The 14,728-nt window shown below is 39.1% G+C and overlaps 2 protein-coding genes across 2 annotated transcripts; both read right to left on the reverse strand.

Annotated features, from left to right (window-relative positions):
- Window positions 1-2,307: 2,307 nt before the first annotated feature.
- LOC104434264 (cysteine-rich receptor-like protein kinase 1) lies at window positions 2,308-4,198 on the reverse strand (the record flags this gene model as incomplete). The annotated part of the gene is made up of 3 exons (XM_039306030.1): window positions 2,308-3,198; window positions 3,372-3,606; window positions 3,877-4,198. Coding segments are annotated over 3 exons (738 nt in total), but the record flags the coding sequence as incomplete, so codon positions are not given.
- On the reverse strand, window positions 4,086-9,955 carry LOC120290255 (cysteine-rich receptor-like protein kinase 3). Its single transcript, XM_039306088.1, has 3 exons — window positions 9,429-9,955; window positions 4,320-4,433; window positions 4,086-4,227 (listed from the first exon to the last, which is right to left on the reverse strand). Exons 1-3 carry the CDS (start codon window positions 9,529-9,531, stop codon window positions 4,202-4,204), a joined length of 243 nt encoding a protein of 80 aa, XP_039162022.1. The 5' UTR covers window positions 9,532-9,955; the 3' UTR covers window positions 4,086-4,201.
- Window positions 9,956-14,728: the final 4,773 nt, after the last annotated feature.

The raw sequence follows: 14,728 nt of genomic DNA on the forward strand, positions 1-14,728 counted from the left end.
TGATTCGGAATGAGTCATTAGACATATGTTGGCATATTCTTCTTCGCTTTCCTCACACTCGGTGTCACTTCAAGTTTCAGCTTTGAGTGCCTTTTTATACTTCTCAGTTTTTCCTTTCTTCTTCTTCAACAGGATAGTTAGGTCTGATATGTCCATTTTTCTTGCATTCGAAGCATATCACATCTTTGCTGGTTTCATTGTCCTCAATCGGTCTCTTCTGAAAACTTTGCGTGTTTTATTTCTTCCAGTTGAATCTTCTTCCCTTTCTATTCAGCTTTATGAATTTCTTGATCATAATCGCTAGCTCCTCATTGTCCATATCATCATCTGAATCTGTATCATTAGAATCAATGTTATACTTTAAAGCAATTGACTTCTTACCGTTAGGATCTTCTTCATCATTTATTTGTTCCACTTTGTATGATTGAAGCATACCTATCAGTTCACCAACTGATAGAGGCATGATCCTCTGGGTTTCTCTAATTAAAGTCTTCACATGATTCCAGTCTTTGGAAAGCCCATGCAGTAGCTTGTTAACTTTCATTGGTCTTGAGATTGGTTAACCTTGATAAGCCAGGCCATTTACAATCTCTGTAAAGTGACTAAACATATCAGTGATTGATTCTCCAAGCTTTATTCTGAAAGCTTCATACTGTCCGAGCAAAATGTTTATTTTGGTTTCCTTCACACGATTAGTCCCTTCATAGGTAACATGTAATCTGTCACAAACTTCTTTTGTTGTTTTACAAGAAGAAATTCGGTTATACTCAGTAGAAGATAAGGCACAGTATAAAGAGTATATTGCTTTCATGTGAAGAGTTTGTCTCTTGATAAATTCAGCTCGTGTTGCTTCGTTAGCATCAATGACTTCTTTTCCTCTGTTTGAAGCTAATGTTGCCTTAGGGTTGATCCATTTTTCTACGACATCCCACTCTAGAGGATCTCTAGATCTGAGAAATGCCTTCATCTTGTTTTTCCAGACATTGTACTCATTTTCATCAAAGTAAGGAGGTCTGGTGTTGCTCTAGCCTTCAACCAAACCTGGAGCCAAAATACTAGCCATAGAGGATTTTTAGTTTAGAAGTAAAACACTTCAATAATTAAGCACATAGGTTCTAATACCAATTGTGAGTGCTAGTATGAACACCTAGTGGGGGGTGAATAGGTATGAAAACAATTTTTCACAAAGAACGGTGAAAATATTTTACTTTTAAAACTAAGTCTGAAGAACAATGGACTTTGAGTGAGTTCAGACTTTAGTAGTCAAATGGAACTACGAACAAAATAAAGAAGTTCAGGGAATAGAATAAGAACACAGAATTTATAGTGATTTGGCTTAGATTAAGCATACGTCCACTCTCCCACACTGACAGCCTCTTGGCTGGTTTTCACTAAGAATCAAAAGAAAATTTACAATTTGTGATCTCAACTTCACAGTGAAGAGACTCTACTGCTCTCTCATGAAGTCACACTATAAATCTCTCTCTTTTGAGTACAACTTTGAGCTCGGTATAAGAAGTAACAAGAAAGTGGGAAGTTTTAGACTTTTGAATTTCTCTTTCATGCACACTTTCGAACAACTAGAGAGTCCTCCTTAAATAACCCTTCATGCCTTCTCGATCGTTAACACTTTTCCAAGGAATTCTTTCAATCAATCCATTGGACAGAATCAATTAAGGAGATCTCGAGCCGTTTGAAAATTGAGATGAAAGCATGTCAATCATGTTCGCCTATACAATCAGGATCTTGGTTTGCATAAGTAGATTCTTTCCAAATTTACTTGCCTTCAAAAAGATTTGATGGATCTAAATTGATTTTAATAAAGATAATCAATCTTGCATGTGTGATTTCCATCCATAAGGCCATATATAACTTCTACGTACCGAACCCTTGAAGAAAGATAGATAATCCCTTATCTAGATAAATATTTATTCTTCACTTGTGTTTAGTTTGGAATTTGTCAAAGTAAGCAAACTTTGACACAAAGTCTAGGGGTCTTCAGACTTTGACACAGAAGTCTGGAATTCTTCATAATAGACTTTGGATGAGTTTTGTCTACTTCAAAACATCAATAAGTTTTCTCCAACAAGGGTAAGCGAGACAGTTGCGGATTTTAAAGCAACGTAAAATTATTTCAACCAAAAAAGAGAAGAAAAAATGACATAAAATAAAGGAAAAAAAACAGAACGACATTTGTTTCTTTATTTATTTTTCTTTTCTTTTATTACATAACCTATGACTAACTCTCAAATCGAAACATCCCAACATGATATGATTCTCCTCCAATCAAGACGTACAACTACAAAAGAACAGAGCAATCGCATCTCACTTAGATTCATATATTCATGGGATATCGTGATTTATAAATTTAAGATTGGACTCATCGTCATCTGAACATGTTGCTAGCCAAGTAAGGATAATTCGACTCATGCCCTAATGTCACTAAAATCTGCAGTCCTAGTTGTTTACAAAGTGTTTGTATTCATTGAAGAAGAACAACAAAGGTCCCAATCCTAAAGGGTCAACGCAGCAAAGCTGGAATAGGGCTTCTTGTCAAGCTAGAAGAGACCTCGAATGCCATGAGCTGGTTCAATAGCCATGTGTTCATGTAGAGCTTCTGCTGCTGGATTTGTCGAACAGCATGCTAGCGTTGACGAACGGGGGTTGGCTCGGTTGGGGGACTACATAGTTTTTGTCGTGGAGCATCTTGACGACTCCAGACATGGGCGGTCGCAATTCCATGTAGGCTTGAGTGCACAAAAGGCTGATTTGGAGCACATTCAACGCCTCCAGGATGGGGAATTTACCTTGTAAGGCCGGATCAATGCACACGGCTAAATTATTTGACTTGTAATGCTTCCATACCTGGAAAGCAATCATGAATTTCCAAGGCTCCCTTATATCAGAAGATAAATCTACTAGCACTAACGTAGAAACCAACAATAGAGTTTGTTGGGAAAATCAAAAGAAAAATTAGATAATCCTAGCGGAGTGTGGCCAAGAAAGTAAATGTCAGTCTAAGTTCTCATGATCATAGGGACAAGCAACCTTACCAATTGTAATACCGAGCTCAACCCCCGTATGTATACACTATTCTTCCTACCACTCAAGATTTCAAGAACCAGCACCCCAAAAGCATAAACATCGGCTTTCTCCGTTAGCTGTCCCCTCATTAAATATTTAGGTGCCATGTAACCGCTGCATAATCAATCGTCTTTTAGATATAAACCATACTTAGCTCAAAGAAGATTTGAAGTACAAGGAAAGGGTGATACGTGAAGCCCCTTTGAGGGGCCAAACTTGTCAAATTAAGGACATAGATAGTGTTGACTATGGTTTCAAGCAGGCTGGTAATGAAAAGGCATTCTTACAGTGTGCCAGCAATTCCTGTGCTAAGATGAGACATATCCAGAGCAATGCATCGGGCAAGCCCGAAATCTGAGATTTTCGTTGTGAGATTTTCATCGAGGAGGATGTTGCTGGTTTTTATGTCCCGATGGATGATTTTCACTCCACAACCTCCATGAAGATATGCGAGGCCCTCAACTATTCCTATGATGATGTGTAGCCTCTCCTCCCAAGTTAGGACAGGGGTCGCATCGTTGACTGCAACAATAGATTCTATTCACTTATTTAGAAAGACAAGTAGACCGGAGTGGGACAAACATAACCGAAGAAGGCAAGGCACTAATGGAGCATATATTTGAAACCTCTAACTCAAAAATCATAAGATGGAAGCATTGCTTGCAATACAAGAAGCCAATTACTAAGAATGCAAACTAAACCGATGCTCGTCGTGAAGGGTGGATCTCTTCTTGGCATCAAACGATGATTGTGTAAGTGTGTTATGCAGTTATGCAACAACTAGCTACTGACCAAAAAGAATTAGATCAAGACTTCTTTTAGGAAGATATTCATAGATGAGGAGGCTCTCTGGGCCTTCAATGCTGCATCCCAAAAGCCTCATGAGGTTCTTGTGTCGGATCCCACTGATCAGGTTCACCTCATTGAAGAAGTCATCCGCCCATTGGCATGTGTTGAATACCAACCGCTTAACCGCGACGACCTTCCCGTCGGGTAAAAGCCCCTTGTACACGGAACCGCCACCCCCTTGGCCCAACTTCCTCAAGTCATCAAAGAAGTTGGTGGCCTTCTCCAGTGTCTTGTACTTGAAATATAAGCTAAACTTGCTCTTGCTTGCTCATAATTGCATGAGGTTATTTTGCACTGAATAAGGATGAATGCGAAAGTCGTGTCATCAAGCTTGTGATCAAGAATTACTAAGAGATCATTTTACGCATTTGAACCGAATTGTTTACCTTGTTTCTTCTTGGAGTACTTTTTGTATCCAATGTATGCACCGATGAGAACAAGCGAAGTCGTTGCAGCAGCCGATGAAGTTATTGCTATGGTGATGCGAACCCTAGATGACCCTGCGGAATGATAAGACAACATCAGGTTGAGATGTGTGAGTTCATTAATAATTCCAAAAGTCCGGCAAGCATCGAAGCATAAGATCAATTAAATTAAATTTAGGGTGTGTTCGTTTGAGGGATAATTTCATAAAAGGGAAAATGTTTTTTGGAAAATCATTTTTCAAGAAAATGATCAATTTTCCTTTGTTTGGTGGTATGTGACTAAAAATGTTTCTTGGTGTTTAAATCTCGTTTAGAAATGATTTCAATCTCATGCCAAAAAAGCCATTTTTAAATAATTTGTATTTTATCTTCTTTCTCTTTCCTTCTTCCTTCTCCACCAGTCACCAGGCCTTGACAGGACATTAGCACGTCATCAAGGCCCGGTGAGGGCCAACCTAACTAGCCTTGGGCAAGGTTGAGCTCACTAGATCTTGGGGTTTGTTGTGGCAAGGTTGGCGAGGCTTGAAGTTGCCCGAGGTTGGCTTGCACCAGCGACCAACGGAGGAGGAAGAAAGAAAAGAAAAAGAAAAGAAAAAGAAAAATATTAAAAAGTCAATTTTATAAAGTAAAATATTTTTAAAATTCCATAAGAGCAATTTTTGAAAGTGTTTTCAACTTCTTAGATTTATGTCGCGACCAATTTTTCGGGGTGAATCACCTAGGATTTGGCTAATGGATTGTTAAACCTAGACTTAACTCGAGCTCTCCCAAGCCCATACCAATTCGCGACTTAGGTTCAAGTTCTTAACATGCAATTGATTTTCAATTAGAGTCGCCACTAATCTATTTTTGGTGGGTCGATTAGAAACCCAAGTAAAGTAACGGGAGATTTACTTTACTCCTACGAAAGAGACTAAAGACGGACTTGGTTACGTTAGATTTCTCTAACGCCCTTTCGGCACCTTTCTTTTATTTTGAAAAATGTTTGGCAAGCAATTTGGATTGATTTTAAATCTATTTCCCTAACATGTGAGGTGATCATGCGGGTGCGCAAACCACCAATTTAACACCCAAGAAAGTAATTAAATAATGCAGGACTTACCTCAAAGCAACGAAAGCATCCGCAGTGTTAAATTAAAATCCACATCAACAACCCTAGATATGGTTTCTAATTAACAAGCAATTACTCAATTTTTGTTTTCTCTTTTTCAACGAAAATATAGTCCATATGCAATGCAATGCTTTTAATCTAATATGAAATGATATGGCATGATAACATGTCCTAAAATTGAAATGAACATGCAATTGTTAAATATGCAATCTAAATCAACCAAAATGACTTAATTCTAATGACGTGCAATGCAATGCAATGACGTACAAAATTATTTCAACTAAAATGACATGCGACATACAATTTAATATGCGAGCTATATGTCACGCGACATTTATCAAATGACCTAATCTAATGATGGGCAATTTCTAATTAAATTAACCTAACAATAATCCATAAATGACGTGCATTTCATGAACCTAATTCTATATGACATTGACATTTTTATTTTCCTAACAAAACATGCAATTTATCTAGGAGAGATTATCTACCTATAATTGATAAACATGCAATCCTAACATGCAATGACGTGCAAAGAATGCCTTAATTCAACATGAGATATGCATGATGATTTTTTTGTTTTTTTTTTTTTTTTTTATCAATTTCGAAATTAAAATTTTCACATGCAATTCAAATAATGATAAAACTAACATCTTAAATGAATGTGCTTTTTCTTTTGGTTTTCTTTTCCATGATTCAAAATAAAGTTCTTATTCTAAATATAAAAGATAAAAACCTAATCCTAATTCAACATTTTTTTGGGTTTTCTTATTTAAAATTCGAAATAAGATTGCAATTTTAACCATAAATCAGGAAATATTCTAAAGCAAATCTAATCCTAACTCAAATATTTTTTGGATTTTTCTTTTACGAAAATAAGATTGACTCAACCAACTTGACCACAGCAAATCAAACAAGATAAGATTGATATCCAAAATTGACGAACCATATCTCGCGCATGAGATCGGGTTGACCAATTTTAAATTAAATCGCGAATCGAATCTCGGGCTTGAGATTGGATTGTCGATTTTGTAAGGATTGCGAGTCGGATTTGGCGCGAAAATCGGACTGACAATCCCTAATTTGAATGACTATTTCATGTTGGAATCTCAATCATTGTATCAATGAATAATCACACAAATAAAATAAAAAAATAAAAACAAACTATAAACTATATAAAAATAATAAAGATATAATAATAAAAAACTACCTAATCTGATTTTTTTGTCTTTTCTTTTTTTTTCTTCCTTTCCGCACACAGCCGTGGATCTCCAAGGGGAGAGGGTCGGTCAGTCCGGCGAGGGGCTCCGACAAGGGCGGCTGCAAGCGACGCGAGGACGTGGAGCGTGGCTACTGGGCGTCATGGACGAAGGGCTGGCGAGCGGCCAAGGCGAGGCGGTAGCAGCTGCAGGGGCACCTGGTCGTCGCGGGTTAGCGCGGGCTGAGTAGGGGCGGCGTTGGGCAGATCTGCCTCGGGTCTGGTCTCAGCAGAGCTTCGGTGGGGAAAGACGCCGGCAAGGAGCTCCGGCGAAGGGGATCAACGGGCGGAGGCGCGAGCTGCTACAGGTAGTGGAGCGAGGCTTGCTGTCGAGCGCCAGGAACCAAGGAGGCGTGCGATGGCTCGGTGACAGGGCTGGCGCTCGCAGGTGGTGATCGCGGAGGTGTTGCTGCGGCGAGGTCCGGCAGAGGGAGCTGCACGTCGCGGTGGTGCTCGGAGATGGCGGGTGATGGCTCGGATGCGCGGCGACGGCAGATGGGCGCTAGCAAGGCGGACGGGCTGAGGAGTCGGACTCGAGGCGGAGTTGTGCGGCGGCTCGACGATATGGCGTCCGACGAGCAGGGGCGTCGGGTCGTGGTGCGGGCTCCTGTGGGTTGACCGGAGACGCGTCGAGATGGGCGAGCAGAAGTGTCGGCGAGGCAGCAGTAGCAGGTGGAGACGTCGTCGAGCGCTGGGCTGGCAGAGGCGGCGCAGCGGTCGCGGGCAGAACGGTGTGCGGCTGACGAAAGGAGTCCGCGAGGAAGATGCACAGCGGCTCTCTGCTTTCTTTTCTTTTTTTTTTCTTTCTGTTCTCTCTCCTCTCTGCAGCACACGTCTCACTCACCGGTCTCTCCCTGCTACCTTCGTACTTTCTGCAGCACCAAACTTGCAGAAGGAAAAAGTTAAGACCTCCCCTCCTACATACCCTAAAAATCGAAGGACCTCTCTCTTTCCTCGTGCTCACTATTTTTTCTTTCTTCTGGCCATCCCCGAGAAAACCCCCTAATCCGGCCCTTTTATAAGCAAAAAGAATGTGATCTTCGTGGGATATTTCGAAAATTTCTATAACCTCTTGATCACAAAAATCTTTTTATTCTCCTTATCTCCTAAATATTTTATACTGATTTTTAAAGATAAGATCAAATGATTTTCTTAAATTCCAAAAAATTTCAAAAATATTATTATTTCATCATCTATTGATAAAAAATTACAATGCGATTTTTTTTAATTTCTTTTAAAATCGCATCAAATCTTAATTTTTCACAAAATAATTAATTGAACATAACGACGGGCTTGGGTTAAAGCTAATTTAAAACCAAAACCACTAATTCGACCCATCCGCCATCGGTCCAGTAAATAAATGTAAAAAAAAAAATGCAAATTAAAAACAAATGCACCTAAATCTATATGCTATGCAATTAATATTTTTTGAGGGATAAAATTAATCCCTAATTTTTAAGGCGATAAATGACTAAATGGGTCGCCAAAATTTAGGTGTCAACAATTTAGAAATTCACTTTTCTAATTTTAGGCATGAATATTTTCCTTGATTAGAAAGTGTTTTCGATTGATTTATCATTTTTGGCTAACTAAACGGGTGAAGGCTCATAAACTAATTTTGAGAAAACACTTTTTGTCAAACAAAGGCACTCTTAAGTTATGTCATAATATATTCCTAGAAAACATTTTCCTCATTTCCAGTGTTCAGTTAGCTTAGGAAGATGAGTCAACGGAAAATATTTTTATTGTCAATGAAAAACTATGCTTATATTCTAGAAAATGATTTTCTCTTTGAAAAAGTTGGAAAACATTTTCTAAAATATCATTAGGTATTGGCGCCTAGATCCAAAGCTCTACGTTGGAACACGGGAACCCCAATGCTAGTTCCTGAGTCTCTAACGCTGAGGCTAGGTCTATCAAGGTTGGGCCTGGATCCATTGAGGCTGGGATCAGGTCTCTTGGGCACGAGTCCATCGAGACTAGACCCGGGTCAATTGAGGCCTGGCTCTCAATGCCTATGCTTTGGTCCATCGAAGCTGGGCTCGAACCCCTAGTGCTTGTGCCTTATGCCTTAACACTTGAGCTAGCATCCATAAAGTCCGAGCTTGGGCCTTGACACTCAAGCTCTAGTCTCTAGCATTGAGGCTTAGGTCCTAAATCAAGGAAACTTTGATCCTATGAGAATATATTTTTTAAATTGAAATTTCATTTTTTTTGTTTATAAAAATTCAAAATTTAAATTAGTTAAAAAAATAAATTATTAATTTTTTCCTTTCCTTTTTTTTTTTTACTTCTATCTCAATTGCAACCACGGAGATGGCTAGGAATTGACCACAGGCAATGGAGGAGCTTGCTGTTCTAGCAATGCCGAGGTCTTGTTGACCTTTGACAAGGCTCGAGCCTCAAGCTCGACCTTGCTTGAGGTCAATCATTGATTGTCAGTGCGGCCGGCAATTGATGGTAAAAGAAAAGAAAAGAAAACAAATGTCATAAATTTTTTTTTGATATTTTAAAAAATGAAAAGGAAAATTTTTTTAAAAAAAAATCATTAAAAGAAGTGCCTTAAGCGACCAAACCGAGGAAACCGCAATTGGAAAAATCAAAATCTGATATTAGACAAAGAAGAGCCTCGGTTCTTCTTTAATGGGGATGAAGCCATCTTTTAAGTCGGCAAACTACAGACCAAGAGACTAGTTGTTACCTCCGCTAACGGGGACGTTGTAGAACTTTGTGGTCGAGTAACGGAGGAAGCATCCCGCATTCATGGCCCGCGCTTCTTCTCCAGGTGCACAGCTTCTCGCCATCGAAGTTGCATTCTCCAAACAGACTCTGCAACCGCCGGCATCAAGCGTGCTCCAACACTGTGCCAAAGCATATACCCCGGCGACTCCTCCAACTCCGTCCTCCCCAGCCACCGCAAAGCCCTTGTTTCGCAGTGCGCTTGCCGAGACATTCCTCAGGACCCGGTCCACCCTATCAGAGAGCTCGGCTACTCTCTCCGCCGGACTGTCAAATTGGAGCTACACTTGAGCATGTCGTGCGTCGGATCAACGGTCTCGTTGTAGAAGTCATAAACATCGTAACGGAGGAAGCAGCCGTCCATGTAGAGCCGGCCGAAGTTGGGGAAGCAGGGGAGCTTCCAGAGCCGGCTCTCGGCAAAGCAGAGGAAGCACTCGGCCTCAATCAAGTCTCCGTGGCACTGGGCGAGGCCGTACACTGCTGGCGGTGGCTTGGGCGATTCGAGAATCGGAGACGGCAAGAGAGAATAAGAACGAGGAGAGCGCCAGCAGAGGAAGGGCGACTGATGGTTCCGCTCTGCTCGACTTCATGGGCTCTGCTTGAGAAATGCTTGGTTATCAAATTTTCCTTCTCACTCTGCTCTCTTCAAAGAGAGAAGAAGAAGAAGAAGAAAAGGGAGAGATTAAGCAAGAGCGTGAGGGGAGATCCGTTTCAACCTGATGATCTCATATACTTCAACCCAGCTACACGACGCGGAATCGAAGCGACTAAGTAACTGGGGCTTGACTTTCGGGTCTTGTTTCTCACATCACCCTTTGCTTTCTTTATGCTACACTAGAGTTTTGGAAAGTGCCACAGTGATGACATGTTTCTCTCTCCACCTCCGCCCCCCCTCTCTCTCTCTCTCTCTCTCTCTCTATAGTGAGAGGGAGGAACGCAGTGTTTGACAAGGCGAGAATGATGGGGTTCCGGGCGAGAATGATGGGCTCCGAGACCTTTCGAGTACTAGGATATTTCGAGTTGAGGGCGGTCGAGAGGGTGGGATGCAGTGTTTGACACGGCGAGAATGATGGGGTTCCGGGACCTTTGGACTCGGAGTATATTTTGGGCTGAGGGCGGTCCAGACGAAAGAGAGATCAGCAACGACTGAAATGACGAGGGTGACGGATGTTGATGTCTGTGTCGCTATTTTTTTTTTTTTATATATATAATTAGGTGATAATATTTAATCTGCTTTGATAATAATGATGATCATAAAAAATCAAATAATAAATTATTATAAATTATTGTGAAGTCTATTTATTTAAGAATTTATAATGCAGAATAAGCCATTATCACGGTAGCCTGAAAATTATTATGCTCTTTCTTTTTTAGCAATTATTCTATCACATTAAATACAGGGAAGGTACCGTTAAGGGTTAGCATGGTTTTGGAATTGAAAAACTGGACCGGTGGGAACTTGTCCAATTCCAAATCTAAAAAATCAAGGAACCTATTTGGATGTATAGAGAACCTAGAACCTGGAACAAGATTTTATATTTTTCTTGGTTTATATCTTCACGCGAATTTGTTGTATTCCAAGCCGTTCATTGATGAGTGTGTATTATGGAATCACTAGTCTAAGCTTCTATTTTATAACTGAGGCTTTTACTTTGTTAATATTTCATATTCTTTATGTGTCTAATTATAAGTTATGACCAGTGAATTATTGTTATACGTGTTGATAATTAGAGATGATGGTTCACTACAATTATTCAATTAATAATATGGATGGAACCTGGAATTGACCTCGAAACTTGGGATAAGTAGGTTCTAGAATATGCAGGGTAGGTTCCAGGTGAAATATGTATGAAACCTAAAACCGATCATTAATAGGTATCATGAATCCCATATTTGCATGGTTGTGGTTAAGTTTGGTAGATAAGGTTCGTCATTGGAAGGTTCTCTTTTGTATCAAGTCGGGGCCAACCCATTTTCATAATTATGCAAAATTCATCGACCTTTAATTTGACTTTAGATGATTAAATTTGGCCTCGAGTGTTTTAGATGAGATTCCCCCTACATTTTTCATACATGTACATTTGACTTGTCTAGTCCCATGGACGCGGCCATGAGGTGTCCGAGCTATGCATCCCGCCTACTCGAATGAGTTGCCAAACGAACGATTAGGTATCCTCACTCTTTTCTTCTTCTTTTTTCTTGTCTTGAAATTAGGGATAAGTACACAGGAAATCTTAAAATTTGTCATGAAAATCCAAATTGAGTCTTAAAATTTTTAAAAAGTATAATTAAGTTCTAAGACTTATCTCTTTAAACTTCCAAAAATTGTAATCACTAAAAAGACTTTTATGTTATGAAATACATGAATGGATAGAATACATGAATGAATATTCATTATATTCATCTTATCCAATGTACTTATTATGGTACATTTGTATCAAATGTTCTAAGTACATCTCCTATACAATGAACATTCGTCTCCTTATCCTATACATGTATCATTCGATACATTGATATTAATGATAAGTACATTATTGTTCTCCTATAAATAGGAGTTTAGTTTTGATGTACAATACACAATCACACAGAAACACAATAGTGAGATACTAGAAATAAAGCTCTCTCATCTTGCTACTATCTCTAGTGTTCACTTGCTTTCTCTTCTTTAATCTCTTCTCTATTATATATTCGACACACAATATTTTATAACACGTTATCAGCACGAGGATCTACCGATTGAGTAAGTAACTTTTGCAAGCCCGAAGATCTACCGATTGAGTAAGTAAATTTTGCAAGGTGGGTATTATTTTTATTAATCAACTTATACTTCATCTTCTTCTATTAATTCTTCATTTTTATTTTTCTTGGCCCGAAGCCAAAATTCAAATCTAAAAGTATCCTTATGCTCCTGAAGTAGCGGTAGATATTTGGAAATCCTTTTAATTAATTTAAGGATTTATTTTTGCAAGGATTATGGCAAATATTGAAAAGCCCAAATTCCACATCCTGGAAGTGAGTGGAAAGAATTATCTATCCTGGCGCCTTGACATGGAAATGCACCTCCAAGGGCAAGGTCTCGCTAATATAATTACAGAGGATGGAACCTCAAATGAAAAGGATAAAGCAAATGCGCTGATTTTTATTCGCCGTCATTTGCATGAGAGCCTGCAGACTCAATATTTATCCATTTGAGACCCGCATATGTTGTGGAGGAGGTTGAAGGATAGGTATGATCATACCAAAACTGTTATCCTCCCTCAAGCACAATATGATTGGCAAAATCTCAGACTGCAAGATTTTAAATCAGTGTCTGACTATAATTCTGCTTTATTTGATATCGTTTCTCAGCTAGAGTTATGCAGTATCAAACTCACTGATGCAGAATTGCTTGAGGAAACTTTTTCCACCTTTCATGCTTCGAATATTGTATTGCAACAGCAATACCGGCAACGTCAATTTGCCACATATTCTGAATTAATTTCTGTGCTTCTTACTGCCGAGCAAACTAATGAATTGCTGCTCAAAATCATGATCTTAGACCTGCTTTGGCTCAAAAGCATTGCCTGAAGCACATGCTAACTTTGAAAAAAATACTGGCCATTTTAAAGGCTATAAGCGCAGCAAGAACATAATCCTAGAAGGGATGGCAAGAAATTTAACCGCCCTAGGAAATCAAACTTTGGCCTGAATCATGGCAAAGAAAAGAAGCAAAAGAAGGTGATTAATGAAAGTATTTGTCATCGTTGTGGCATGACCGGGCACTGGTCACGTACCTGTCGTACGCCAAAATATTTTGTTGACCTATACTAGGCATCTTTAAAGAATACGGGCAAGCGTGGTGAATCTCATGCCATTGAAATCAATCCTACTGTCATAACCATTGTTGAGACCAACAATATCTCCGTTAGTGGGACTCATCTTGCTCCTGAAGTAGCAAATGCATCATTGGATGTCTCTGATTTCTTTGAGGACCTCTGATTACTTTGATGAATCAGATTGGTGGATAATAATTTGAACTTTGAAATTTATGTTGTTTCGCTTTAAATGTATTTTTTTTATTGTTCTTTATGAAATACTTATGAACCTTATATAATATTTATCTTTGAAATTTTATTCGACTATATAACTAATATGCAACTTTTATGATACTTGACACCTGAAGTTGTCAATATAAATGCAAATGGAAAATACCGAGAAAAAGGAAGATGTTTGTTTGCTTGATAGTGCAACAACACATACTATATTTTGTAGTAGACACTTTTTCGAGTATGACATTGCGTAAGGTACAAATCCATACAATATCAAAACCTGTTCCGATTATTGATGGTTTTGGGAATGCCACAATTATTTTGCCAAATGACACCATCCTGCATATTGAGGATGCGTTTCTAAGCATTAGATCAGAAAGGAATCTATTCAGTTTCAAAGATGTACGCCGTAATAGGTACCATATTGAGACTATTTATGAGCAAGATAAGGAATATATTTGCATTTCCTCTTATAAGATGGGCTTGTAGACCATCCATGAGAAGCTAGAAGCTTCTTCTATGGGTTTGTATTGTGTCATGATTAAAGCTGTTGAAACCTACGCTACCATATCCTGGAGATTGGTAAGCCATGATCAGTTTGGACTGTGGTATGATCGCCTTGGTCATCCTGGTGCTTCAATGATGCGTAGGATAATTCAAAATATAAAAGGGCACCCTTTAAAGGATATAAAGGTATTGTTGTCCAAAGATTATAATTGTGAGGCTTGCTCACAAGGAAAGCTCATTATCAAACCTTCTATAACAAAGGTTAATTTTGAATCTCATTTATTCTTGCAAAGAATTCAGGGTGATATTTGTGGACCAATACAACCACCAAGTGGACCATTTCGATATTTTATGGTATTAGTGGACGCATCCTGTAGATGGTCCCATGTTTGCCTATTATCTACGCGTAATGTCGCATTTGCACGTTTACTTGCGCAGATTATAAAGCTCCGGGCACAATTCCCTAATTATCCAATTAAGAGCATAAGGATGGATAATGCTGGTGAATTTACATCAAAGAGTTTTGATACATATTGTGTTTCACTCGGAATCGAGGTTGAGCACCCGGTTGCATATGTTCATACTCAAAATGGATTGGCAGAATCCTTGATTAAATGTATCCAAATCATTGCCCGCACTTTATTATTGAGAACGAATCTCAACGATACAGCATGGGGTCATGCAGTTTTGCATGCGGCAGCTCTAATAAGATTACGCCCCAATGCTA

The sequence above is a fragment of the Eucalyptus grandis genome, chromosome 2 (assembly GCF_016545825.1).
Source record: "Eucalyptus grandis isolate ANBG69807.140 chromosome 2, ASM1654582v1, whole genome shotgun sequence".
NCBI classification, from domain to species: domain Eukaryota; kingdom Viridiplantae; phylum Streptophyta; class Magnoliopsida; order Myrtales; family Myrtaceae; genus Eucalyptus; species Eucalyptus grandis.